At 37.7% G+C, this 12,808-nt stretch overlaps 1 protein-coding gene across 1 annotated transcript; it reads right to left on the bottom strand.

Annotated features, from left to right (window-relative positions):
- Positions 1 to 996: 996 nt before the first annotated feature.
- LOC105362144 (angiotensin-converting enzyme-related protein-like) lies at positions 997 to 8,803 on the bottom strand. Its single transcript, XM_011499496.1, has 2 exons — positions 8,642 to 8,803; positions 997 to 1,706 (listed from the first exon to the last, which is right to left on the bottom strand). The coding sequence occupies exons 1-2, from the start codon at positions 8,799 to 8,801 to the stop codon at positions 1,573 to 1,575; spliced, it is 294 nt and encodes a 97-aa protein (XP_011497798.1). The 5' UTR covers positions 8,802 to 8,803; the 3' UTR covers positions 997 to 1,572.
- Between the last annotated feature and the right edge of the window lie 4,005 nt (positions 8,804 to 12,808).

The following is a 12,808-nucleotide window of genomic DNA, read 5'->3' as shown; positions in this document are numbered from 1 at the left end:
TACCAAATCTGCATGCCACTCATTGCTCTGGGCGAGGAAGGGCCGTCCTTGGACAGATAGAGAAGGACGGACGGCTGCTTCCGCGCGGCAACGATGCTATCGGACTCTATCGGTGAAAGTGTCGAAGTCCCGCTCGACGTCCATGCCAATCCGATTGCGCAAGATTTCGTCTAGTTTTCGGGCACTCGGCCGTTGTGCTGCAGGCGGTTGGTCGGGCGGGCGGGCAGCGGAAGAGTAGAAAGACGGGGGGGGGGGGGGGGGGGGGGGGGGGGGGGGGGGGTTTAGAAAGGAAACACCGATCGATGGGCGCGTGCGCGATCTAATTCTCAAAAGCGGGAACCGCGTGGAAAGCGTCTCGAGCGGACGATGAGGAGAGGATGCTTTGCACTCGTGGCGAAGGCCTCCGCTTTCTTCGAGACTACCGGGCAACCGAAGCGTGACTAGTAAAATATACAATGAAGATATAAAAAGAAATGGACTGCTCGGCGAGCGGCGATTATTAATTTATGTAATCGACATATCTATTTAGCGGGGAATATGTAAGACTTGAAATTGATCGTATGATGGCTCAGAATATTTTGCCATCCTTTCTTCTCCCTCGTTATCGCGCTTAATTTCTTTTAGATACCGGCAAGTGCTCCGACACCCCGTTTTCCCCAGTCACCCCCCGGTCGACACTCCACCGTTCGGCCTTAACAACCAATCGAACAAAACCATCCCGTTTCCGTTAAATATCGTATAGATTCCTCATCCTCGCTTCCCAATGGAGATTGTAATAAAAGGACACTCGGCCGCGCGGGCAATTGCACACGCATTTAGTTTTAATTAAAGCGGTTTAATTAATGACAAGTCAGCCCGCCGCCGATACAATGGATTTCGCAGCTCGTAGCATAATTAGCATTGTAAGCGGTGAGGGGTGGGGATGGGATGTTACGGGAATGGTGGCGGGTGTGTGATGGGAGGTGGTTGATGGCGGAGCAGGGGGAGGGGAGGGAGGGGGGGTGTAATCGTGCACCAGCTGCGCGCCACATGCACTGCAAATCTAATGACACACGTGTTGGTTGATAGGCTTCTTGCGACAGAACTACCGTCTAATGTCACGATCCACATCGCGCACTCGTTCCGCATTCCACTGCTCCGTCTGAGAAATCCCCTTTTTGTCTTGCCCCACGTAATTCTCATGCATAAAGTGCTACACGGATTGGCAATAAGAAGGAGAAACGAAATGTGAAATCAGCGATGCGTCAATGCGCTCGTTCGGCTTGACGTCTCGATAATGGACGAGTCGAGGGATAATGGAGCCCATTATTCGTACGCGATCCTTTTATCTGCCCGGAGAAGATGCTTCTGCGTGTCTCTTCGTCTCCTTTCACGTTCGACTCCCTCCGTTTTTGGCGGGTAGGCGAACTGGAATAAAGCAACGAGAGACCGTGGGAGAGGGGACGGGCGGGTCGCGCGATGGAGTATGAGCGATGAGGGGAAGGTGGACGATAATAAGAAAGTAACATGATTTTCTTCTTTGTAGCAGTGAGCCTTTGTGCGGTATCTGTTATCATGTGCGTTTGAAGCTGGTTAAAAGGCAAACAAGAGCAAGCCCAGGAGACTCGGTATTAGCGATGCTCCGAGAGTTACGGCGCCGTTGTAAAAGCCGCTACCGTAGACTTGTAGACCCACTGTTTCGATGCTGCGCTTACAATAGTCACCATCTGAAACATTTATGATTTTATTGTAAAAATGTATCCGTTGTTTTTTCGTGCGTTCGTTAGTCGAATCTACGGGCCACGATTTGTCAGGAGTGCCGATACGAATCTTAAATATAAGAATGAGGCAGCATTTTCTTCACTTACAAGCACGTAGGAGCCCTAAAATAGTCGCTCTAATGGTGAAAACTCCAATCGCAATTTATCTATCGTCTATTTCATTATTTCTCGTTTGAGAGACGGAAATGCTTCGTGTAACACAATGTGTGCGTGTGTGTGTGTGTGTGTGTGCGTGTGTGCGGTTGTGTGTGTAGGATGAAAATGTAGTACGAAAAATGTTTATGCCTCGTATATTGAACTACTGATGCGAGTAAAAAATTATAAGCCAACGACCGATGCATAATTGGCGATGACGTAATTTATGTGCAGTTATCGATAACCTAGGACATTTATTTTGTTTTATTAAAATTTATGTATTTAAAAATGTCGGCGATCAGCGTATCGTTGCAATCTCAACTTGACACAATCAGTGAATCTCGGCCTCAACCAGACAGTCAATGATTGATGCTGAATGAAATTCTCATAATAAATGTAAGCTTTTTTTCTTATCATAGTCGTTTCACAGTGTTTATATGTACTGTTGTACACGACCGAGCCTTACCTTACTTACTTACGAAATATTGATATTTTGTAATGTAATCATCGGGATCGTTACTTTAAATTTAACCAAAACAACTTATCTTATCGCCTATAGGCACGTCCATATGCATGTAAATAAATCCAAATTAATCTAAAGTACATAGGGATGTTAAAAATTTCGTTTTTGTCAGAAAATGGCTGTAAGAAAAACTATTGGATATTTTATTAAATAAAGAATTTTGCGTAAATCACTTGAATATCAATGGTCATTAATATCAAGATCATTTAATTATCATTACCAATTAGTTTACGGTAAATCACAGATTCATCCAATAAAGTATATATTGTATTACAATGTTCAGCTTTCTTTTATCGCTTGAAACTTTTCATAGTGCACAATGAAATTGTCATTAATAGTAGGGAGTCGATTTTAATATAATTTAATATGAAAAATGGTATTTTTCCAAAATGTATACTTACATTATACAAGATGTATAAAATATTTCAAAGATTATTAAAGTGTGAATAACAAAGCATTGAAAATTATCTTGAATGTATTCTTTCCTCATCATTGCACTAAATTAGTAGAATAATTAATGATTTGATCAGCCTTTAAACACGCGAAGCACTAATAATAATACATATTGTTCTTATCTTAATATCCCTTTCTTCCTCCTAGGCTCGTAAAAATATTTTTACGATTTTCTTATCTGTTTGTCGATGATTTTAATTCGCTTATCGCTTCTATACTTTGTTTCTTATAAGATTTGCAATAATTGTTGATTTGTCGTCAACTCGAATTTAAAGAGCGAATTACGGAGATTAGATATTAAATTAATTATTTTTTACTCGCATCGAGAAAAGTTTAAGACGTAATTAATCAGTTGAGAGAAACGGCAATAAAAATAAAGTCTATTATTTATTAATGCGCTCGTCTTCGCTCGAAATAATTGTGAATAATCGTAATTTAATACAAGACTAGCGCAAACCATAAATACCACTATCCCAGCCTGACATTCTAATTGTCGATTTTTTAAAGCTCGATTTCAATCAAATTCATCATCAGAAAATTAAAGCTAAAGATCATTGGCTAATAGCACGGATCGTTATCTAGTATTTATTTGTGACAACATAGCATAAAATTTTCAGCTCAGCTCTCCTTTGAAAAAGTGATTTGCAATGTTTACGAAACATTGGCAATCAACATAGCATGTACATAATCGAAGCTACACAAAAGCTATGCGTCTTAATTATTTCTCCTGGCATCATTACATTAAATCGCCTTGAATTAAAAAAAAAATGAACATAAAAAAAAAAAAAAAAAAAAAAAAAAAAAATTCCCTTCGTATGAATCAGTATTTCCAAATGGTATTTTTAAGTAATCGAGATCTTTATGATTTAAAAGATGTCGGTACTAAGACCGTTGACTAAACGCTTATCCATAACTATTGCGTAAGCCTGACTGTTGAGATCGCTTTCAACAAACTCTTACATGGCAAAATTTATCTGCTCGACAAAGCCATGCTAATTAAGCTAAGATATTGAGTCTTTTATGGAGAAGCAAAGGTCACGCGACTGACGCAAAGAGCCTAATACGTAATTGCACGTACTTCCGAATAAATGTTATTTCAATTTAAGTAAAACTTAAGAGGTAAGTAATGGCGATTAACGATGCGATGGGCCCGATGTCCCTCACAGCTAAAAATCCTAATTGCCATGTATAATAGCTGACATAAGCATTGTAATTCTGATTTCAAAAGAGCGCGCGCGCGTTATACACGTAAAGGGCAGCGCGCCATAGATAAAAATAAAAGCGAGCTTAACCTTTCGTATGTGTTATACCGTGGCGAATTGGCAATAGAGCGTTTTTACGTGCGCGCAACAAGAAAGATAAGTAGAAATACAAAAAATTCGGAGTAAGAGAAGGCTTTCTTGCACGCTCCTTGCATCCTATACTCTCGCTCGTGCATTTCAGCTCTGTGATACAAGACACATGGCACGGGCCACGTATTCACAAGTTGCGCAATACCTCGACTTCTCACACAAATCACAATGGATATATTAAGAGTTTTCATAATCTATCTCCTTCCATACGCATCAGGATCACCTCGCCCACGAGCTAATTCGTCTCCTCCTCCTCCAATCGTCGCCCCCCCCCCAACCCCACCCCACCCCAATAACGCCGCCATGATTTATAATAACGACGAGCAGCATGGCTTTGAGAAACGTTGAACGACGCGGCAGCGCCTACTGGTATATTATTACCCTTTAAATTTTTCTCGTTGCAAGCATATTAACATCGCAAGAATTAAAGTAGGACTCCGCGTTTCTTCGGGACAGGACATTCCATTCTGTTGCGCCGGTGATTTAATATACTAGGCTTGCTCATAAATAGAATCGGAATTGACTTTCACGTAAATAAGAATCGAGTTGTTTCGACTTGTGATTCGGTTGTTTACAGCCAGCCCTAAATTGTCCACTTTTTATCTTTATTGTTTATTGTTTTGTTTTGCTGTTTGCTTTGTTTTTACGTAATTAAGGGGCTAATTTTAAGTATTTTTGTGATGCCCAATTAATGATGTATTTGGTTTTTATTATTTTCTTTTTTTTTTGCGGCTTAATAAAGCGCAAATTTCTCACGAACTATAATGTATGCCTTTATATTTTTTTGTATTCATTAACCTTCGATGTCTCGTAGTTTCCATAATGAAATAATATTTATTCAACAGCAAATTGTCTTAATTAACGGATGCTTTAAGTATAACAATTTAATCATTTAATTGTATTTAGTGCTTAACTAAATTTAATTCATTTTTACCTACATTAAAATTCTTCAAATAACAATTGCGACAATTATGCTTTAATATAAAAATGTCTATCACAAAATGATTTGTATTTCGAAGTTTTTTTTTTTTTTTTTATAAAAGTCGAGCATGCATTAACAGTTTCACGATATATAAATGAAAAGAAAATACCAAAAACGATCGTATAAATCCCGTGTCGAAATATCGAATTTTTGACAGATTGACACACACGCCTCATTGTCGTACGTGAAAAGTGAATTTTATTATCCAACTTATTTCGATTGATAAGTCAAAATTCAATACTAAACCATTTTCTTTTTTCTCCTTGTTTTTCATTTCTATTTTTTTTTTTTTTTTTTTTTTTTTTTTTTTTTTTTTTTTTTTTTTTTTTTTTTTTTTTTTTTTTTTGCAAAAGCAATATTTATTCTGATATTCCGAGACCAGTAAAATCATTGCCAAAAATCAATAATCGCTCGCAATATGAAAAACGTGAAAATTAAAATGTTTTATCAAAAAATGAGAGAATACGCGAGATTGATTAAAAATTAGGGCCACAAGTTTTATCTCAAAATGGAAAATCGAAGATGAAGAAAAGGAAGAAGAAGGAGGAATGAGAGAAACGGAGAAATAGGGAAAGCATTTCATCGTTCATAGATATGCTAAAAGCGAGCTACTGACGCGATAGGCATCGCCCCATCGCCCTAAGGAAGGAGGAAGCGAAATAGAAATGCACGACGATGATATCGGCACTGGCAACCATCCAATCGGCCAATTTACAAAAGCGCGGCCCACTTGCGAATCGCCTCGTAAAATGATTAGTCGGTCGCGGTCGGTCGTAAATAAGGGAAAAACTCGTCTCGGCCGCGCGTAATTAGATAACAAGATGAATCGTCCATCTATATATATATATATATATATATATATATATATATAAATATCGTTGGGCAATAGCGGCGATCGCGTGTCATTAAGATTCGCGACCCTCGCGAAAAGTTGGCAGCGCTCGCGAGCGAGTTCCCATCCGCGGCTTCCCATGATTATGTCACGCGAGGGATTCGGCCTCGCGCCTGCGCACGGCGCGGGATATATAAAATAACTTGGTTACCGAGGCCCGCGAGCGGATCAGTTTGGCCGATAATTAGAAAGGCGAGCGGGCCGAGCTTAGATCTCCGTTGCCGCGCAGATTGCCTCGATGCATATGTTTATAGATTACGTAGGCTAGTGGTGTAGCGTGGTTGTAAGCGGAGGGGGGGGGGGCTCTTTGAGGGAGGCTACAGGTTAATATTGAGCACAGGTACTACTAGATATTCGTGGTCTTTAATTGTTAACGGGGGGGGGGGGGGGCTCTTTGAGGGAGGCTACAGGTTAATATTGAGCACAGGTACTACTAGATATTCGTGGTCTTTAATTGTTAAATTTTTCAGTATTTTTTAGGGCAACGAAGGTATATATATATATATATATATATATATGCATATACGTATTTATATATAATTCTACCTATATGAGTAGGTCTTTAATTGTTATATTTTTCATTTTTTTTTAGGGCAACGAATGTATATATATATATATATATATATATATATATATGCATATACGTATTTATATATAATTCTACCTATATGAGTACGTTCATGATTGATTGCAAAACTCGGCTACCGGACACGTATTACATGTTCTTCGCCCGCTGCTTTCTTCTGCGTATTGTACTATATAATTAATGCTTACATATTTTTTTCACACTTCAAATATATTTGTTTATGTATGACTTGGCTTTGTCGAGCATTGGCTTGGGATTTTAAGATTCTTTTTCTTCCATGAGCATTGGGAGCCAAACGAAGCGGCATACGAAAATAAGTAAAAAATTATCCTAATATCTCGTCGTAATACATCGGAGTTCATCGATATTTTATGTATTTTGTTATTTATTTGCTGAAAGAGTCTCAAGTCCCATTGAACTTTGTTTTTTTTTTTTTTGTTCTTTCTTTTGTTTTTTATTTCTCGTTCATTTTCATCATTCAAATTTACGACCACAAAAGAATTATCATTGACAAATTAATACTTTGGATATGCTATGAGTGAAAAGCGCACGCATATCTTTCATTCGCATATGTTTTAATTGCTTATTTCTCCGTTATAGAGACGTAACTTTATATTTTATGGCCTAAAATATTTATAAAGAACGAGTTATATAGTTTATTCAATTGATTATAAATTCATAAGCGTACTTAGAGGTAAGACAGCTAAAGTCGTACACTTAAAATTTTTATTATCCATAATTATTGATAAATAATTTATTAAGGTTATGAAAATTTTATGATATTTTACATAATGATTTATATATCGAGCTTATTCGCCAGACATTTATAGATCAAGCAGTTTTCCAAAAATGTACTAAGTCTTTCATAAATCTACACGCATTTTCTCCATGTCATTTGCATTAGCCCTTGGTCTATCCAGTTCATTATTATTAACTCTAATAATGAATTATAAGCGTAAAAATCAAGAAGAAAATAGAAAATAAAGCTTGCTTATTCAATTAACATTATAAATTATTCTCACCAAACGTCTGCGCATTGAATTTGAATTTGACGCTATAAGTCGACGCGTACTTTGCTGTCCGCTTTGCTTCTTTTTTGTTTCGCATATTTCGAAATCGGAATAATAGAATACCATGCGTATGATTTAATATTATTGTTTAAGCAAAATAATAATAATTATAATGAGGTGTATTTTTATCGTTACTATCCTTATTATCATTGTTGCGATTATGATTATTGTTATTTCTTAGTATTATTGTTATTATTAGTATTATTAATACCATTTGTAATTGCTAATTTATCGCGTAAACTTCTCGTAGATTAAAAGCATTGGATTTTGAAATTTGGCTTAATTACCATTACTTTCCTACCTACCAATCGACACGTGAACACAAAAAACAAAAACAAACAAAATACACAAGTATTTAACACTATTTACGAAAATAACTATGTAATATGAAATTTCCAGTTTATAATGCGTAATTAGAGTCTTACAAATTACAAGGAATTATCGTGTTACGGCGATAAATAATTATCGGTAAATAATCCACTAACGCGATTAAACTTAATAGGCAATCGTTCCGATCCAACTGGCACAACCAGCTTTCTTTTAGCAACGGCGTCCAAGAACAATGTAAGCTACTCATAGGAAATTTGTTTTCCACTCGGTCCTTCGCACCGTCCGCACCCATCGAATCGCTCCCGGGGGATAATCCCGGTTGTGTGCGGGCGCCATCGCCATGGATAAGCCGGGGATTTGGACGGCGTAATAATATTTCCGTAAAAGGCGCCGCGCACCGAGGAAAGCGAGACTCCCGTCAACGTCGGCCGTTAATCGAACGACTGGGCGTCAATTAGGAGAAGCTGGGGGCGCTTGTCGCGTCGATTGTTCCCGGGTGCCCTCGTTCCACAAAGGATAATGGGACCGCTGGAGTTATGGTCTGAGCGCGAAACTCACCGTACGTCCAGCCAACGAGCTCGTTCCTTCTGAGGTTCTCCGTTCTCAGCCAGTCTTCCAGGGGTCGAAAGTATTCCCTGAGAGCGGATGGGTCGAGCCGTGCCTCGCCCGTCGCCTCCTGCAGTACGTCTTGCCAAGGGACCGAGGAGCCCTTCTCCATCAGTTTCCTGGAAATGAAAATCTGTTCAGTATTATGGAAGGAAGATTTTTCTTTTAAGCCTGGTGCATTTGTTCTTTGGCTGATTTTTGTTTTTGTTTTTGTTTTTGTTTTTTTTTTGTTTTTTTTTTCATCCATTGGGATCCGTTTACGTTCGGGGGTTTAATTTAATTTTTCGTCGCTTAATGACTTTGGAGAGGGTCGATGTTGTAAGCGCGATTCCATTTTCGCAATAATATTTGCAGTCGCGCTGGATTTACTTAACGTCCTGTCGACGTAGGAGCGAAGAAATTCCATTTGTTCGATTTTATGCGAAATTTAATTATAATATCCATACATATATTTGTGTGTACTGTAATTTATTACTGAATAATGAATTAATTCCAACTGTTCTCCAACATAATTAGATTCAACAATCGACTATTAAACAGTTGTCCGCTCATTTTTCTCATTCAGTCGGATTCAAAATGTGCTTCCGTTTATAGCTTTATTGTCATGAAATTTAGCGATTTAAGAAATTTGCGTTTGAAAAATGAAATCCATCGAATTATATGCATAAATTAGATATATGAAAAACAAAAAAAAAACAAAAAACAAAAAAAAATAGGTTGAAATATTTCACCGGTTCTTGAAGTAAATGGAATTTATGTTATTTCTTTTAAATCTTGAATACATACTTGAAGTTTGGCATTTTCTTAATACAATAATTTATATGGTATTAATGGAGATACATAAATTTCTACTTTCATGCACGAAAAAGTAAAGTGTAATGGAATTTTATTCATCGTATTAAATTTGAAAAATTAATTCTGAATCTATATATAAGCAATTATTCCAATTTCATTCGCCAGAAATTTATTGAAAAATAATTTAATTAATTATATAATGGCATGGAAAAAAAATATCAATACAATTTCATAATTAAAAATTCTGTTTTCTTTTTAGTCATTAAGGAATTTTGATACTATTTTAAATCATGTTAAATTTATAGTAATGATGGGTAAAATTATTTGATAACATTTGATTCTATTGGAATTGAATATTAAAATGTGCTAGTAGAGACAAGTTTCTGCTAATAATTAATCGAATTATGACTTGCTGTTTGGTTTTGATCTTTGCGAATCGTAAATTATATTAATTTATTATATCTATTGCCGTCATGGCTAATGTAACTTCATTAATTTGTTTTAGATTTAAAATACTTTTATTTTAACTTCCTTGGTACGTATGTAAAACGTTTTCTCGCTTCACCATATCTCACGTCTCTGCCTAGTCGAGAAAAAATATTCATTTTGTTTATTATTTTATTATTTTATTATTTTATTAAAAAACAAAATGTCTTTATTGATGTAGTTTTCATAGAGAATTGGTATACGAATGAAAAAGATATGAAATGAGAAAGTTCTTGTTGAAATTCAAGTCAAATAAAAATCCAAAACTTTTGCCGACAAAATAGAACTTCTCTCATTCACCTTCCCCCCCCTCCCCCCCCCCCCCCCCCCGCTCCCCACGCCCACCCCCACACAAACCCTCAATCTTCAGTCTTTGACATGCTTTTCTTGCATCTTGCAACGGGCACAAAATGCGTAATACCAACCATACGTTTTCGGCTCGATTCTTGCATTTCCAATATCCGCGTTGCTGCGCTCCAAGTCAAAGATAAGCCCGACTCGTCGCGCCTTAGTCACGTGCGTATCGAGAGGTGGGCACAGACGATGATAAGGAAAATTATTGTGGACTCGAGCCGAATGGAAAAAGTAAGTCTTGCGTAAGCAAGAATTCTTGGCGGCACATCGTATTCCCCAAACGAGCGACGTCCTTTTTCCAAAGGCGTGTGTTAACTCACGACGTCTGTTACGTTGGTTACGTGTGCGCTTTTTCAGCGCCGTGCCAGAAGGAAGCAGGATATACGCGTTAAGGACATTGGACTTGTCGAGCACTGGCTTTTTTTTTTTTTTTTTATGATAGACGCTCGTTTATAGGAATGTTATCACCGTTGGACACGAGGAAGTGACTTGGTGGCTTGACATTTAAACCGAACATATGATTACGTTATCGTTGTTTCAGAAACTTTCAAGGAAATGATATATTCCTGCTTGCATTATCAGCATTACTAGACACGTATTTCTAGGCTTATCGTGCATTAATTATGATTTAACTTCGTCGTTTTCGGGACCGGAAAGTTCCGGATAGTCAAGAGAGGAAATTCATTATTGAGAAAGTCGGAAATACAAATAACCAATGCGAAAATGCGACAAAAGTGTAAAATTTTACTGTATTGAATGATGTTAGAAAAAAGGACGTACAAAGGTCCTGACATTTGGCAAAATGAATTTTGGTCGTTATGGCGATCAATATTTTTTCTCTACTTCACTTCTCCACACACGTCATCATTATGATAATCAATTTTTCACTGAGAATCATTATCGTGCCATCGCGCCATAATATGCTATGCCTTTTACATTTTCTTCGCTGCATCCATCATCGACATTGCAATTCGCGACAATTTATTTATAACGCAGTAGCAAAGTATATGCTTGAGTAATTGATGCGAGCATTAATAATTAGGTCGATTACGCGAAGCACTTATGAGAAATGCCAGAATAAGAGGAATAACCATCGGTTATATAAAATGTAACACTATAAATTATTTCAATTCCTCCTTTCATGCCCTCCATTAGTTACTTCGGAGAACGAATGGCTACGAAAACATTTTCTCCGAATGTTATCAATGCTCGGACAGGCTCGAAAAAAAAGGCCGCCACGACCACCACCGCCAGCACAACCAATACAACCATCATTTTTCGCCACGCAAATCGGAAGCTCGACGCACCTTTCACTCGCGGCTAAATGGAGAAAAAGACCCGAGCCCTCGCGTTATGCGTTCCATGCTATCGGCAGCACGACCTACGGCAATTTTGCAAGAGCAATGGCACAAAAGGGTCCGCGCGTGAGAACCGGACGTCGATCGGAATAGACTCGGCGGAATGTCCCTCGTGCAATTTATCAGGCTCATAATATGCGACGCGCGCTCGCGCGCCCGGCAAAATCGGCGTGAGCATTTCTTTTGCCGACCGTGGCGCAGTACAGTCGGGATGCTGGAGCCTTCCGTTAACTGCCAAGTGTTTAATAATTTATCCGGGTTTATCTGCTTTAAAGAGACGACGATTACTCACTTGGCCCGGCTGCAGCGGGACAACTTGTCCGTTCGACTCGTTCAATCGCGCTTTGGCAATGGTCGCCGATTTCGCCGAGGGTCCTCCAACCGTTAATGATTAACTTTTTTTTTTTTTTTTTTTTTTTTTATGGTAGGACGTTCTTTCGACGTTTTATGATGGTTTTCGTAGGGGAGTGGGGCGGGGGTGGTGAGCGATAGAGGGCCTATTGTTTTCAGGCTACTCGCTACGAGGATAACGGAATTCGAATTTTCACATTGTTTGACATAACGAGCTCGGAGATTATCGGAGTTCGGTAGTGACGATATTCACTTACTATACTACCATGGATAGAGCCAATTATTTGGACGTTTTAAGGAGGCGATCTTGTTAGATTGTTAGGAAATTTTTGCGCTTATATTCACAACGTGATTAAGAAATCGTTGATACTTTTTCATATCCGCGCTTGATACGGATTGATAAAGTATCGTTAGAAATATTATTACGCTGGACAGGGGACATTGATATATTTCTAATTGTTAGTCAGATTTCATGAGCACCAGTTTTGTGCACCTCCGGCATAAAAAAACTTGGCAACTATAAATTATGAATACTGTAAATAAGAATAGCCATTGCCATTCATTACAGTCGAAAAATATAACTAGGTTTTATAAAAATAGTTATTTTAATTATTTATAAGTAATAATAGTAGTATTTATTATAGTCTATCGATATTCACTGATTAAAAACAATTGATATTGAACAATCCATAAGAATACATTATTCTTTGAAAGTATTAATTAATAAAAAAAAACAATAAAAATAATAAATAAGTTCTAATAAATATCTTACTAT

Source organism: Ceratosolen solmsi, unplaced genomic scaffold (genome assembly GCF_000503995.2).
Source record: "Ceratosolen solmsi marchali unplaced genomic scaffold, CerSol_1.0 scaffold35, whole genome shotgun sequence".
Lineage (NCBI taxonomy): Eukaryota > Metazoa > Arthropoda > Insecta > Hymenoptera > Agaonidae > Ceratosolen > Ceratosolen solmsi.
The sequence above is the reverse complement of the archived record's forward strand: the minus strand, read 5'-3'. Positions and strand labels throughout refer to the sequence as shown.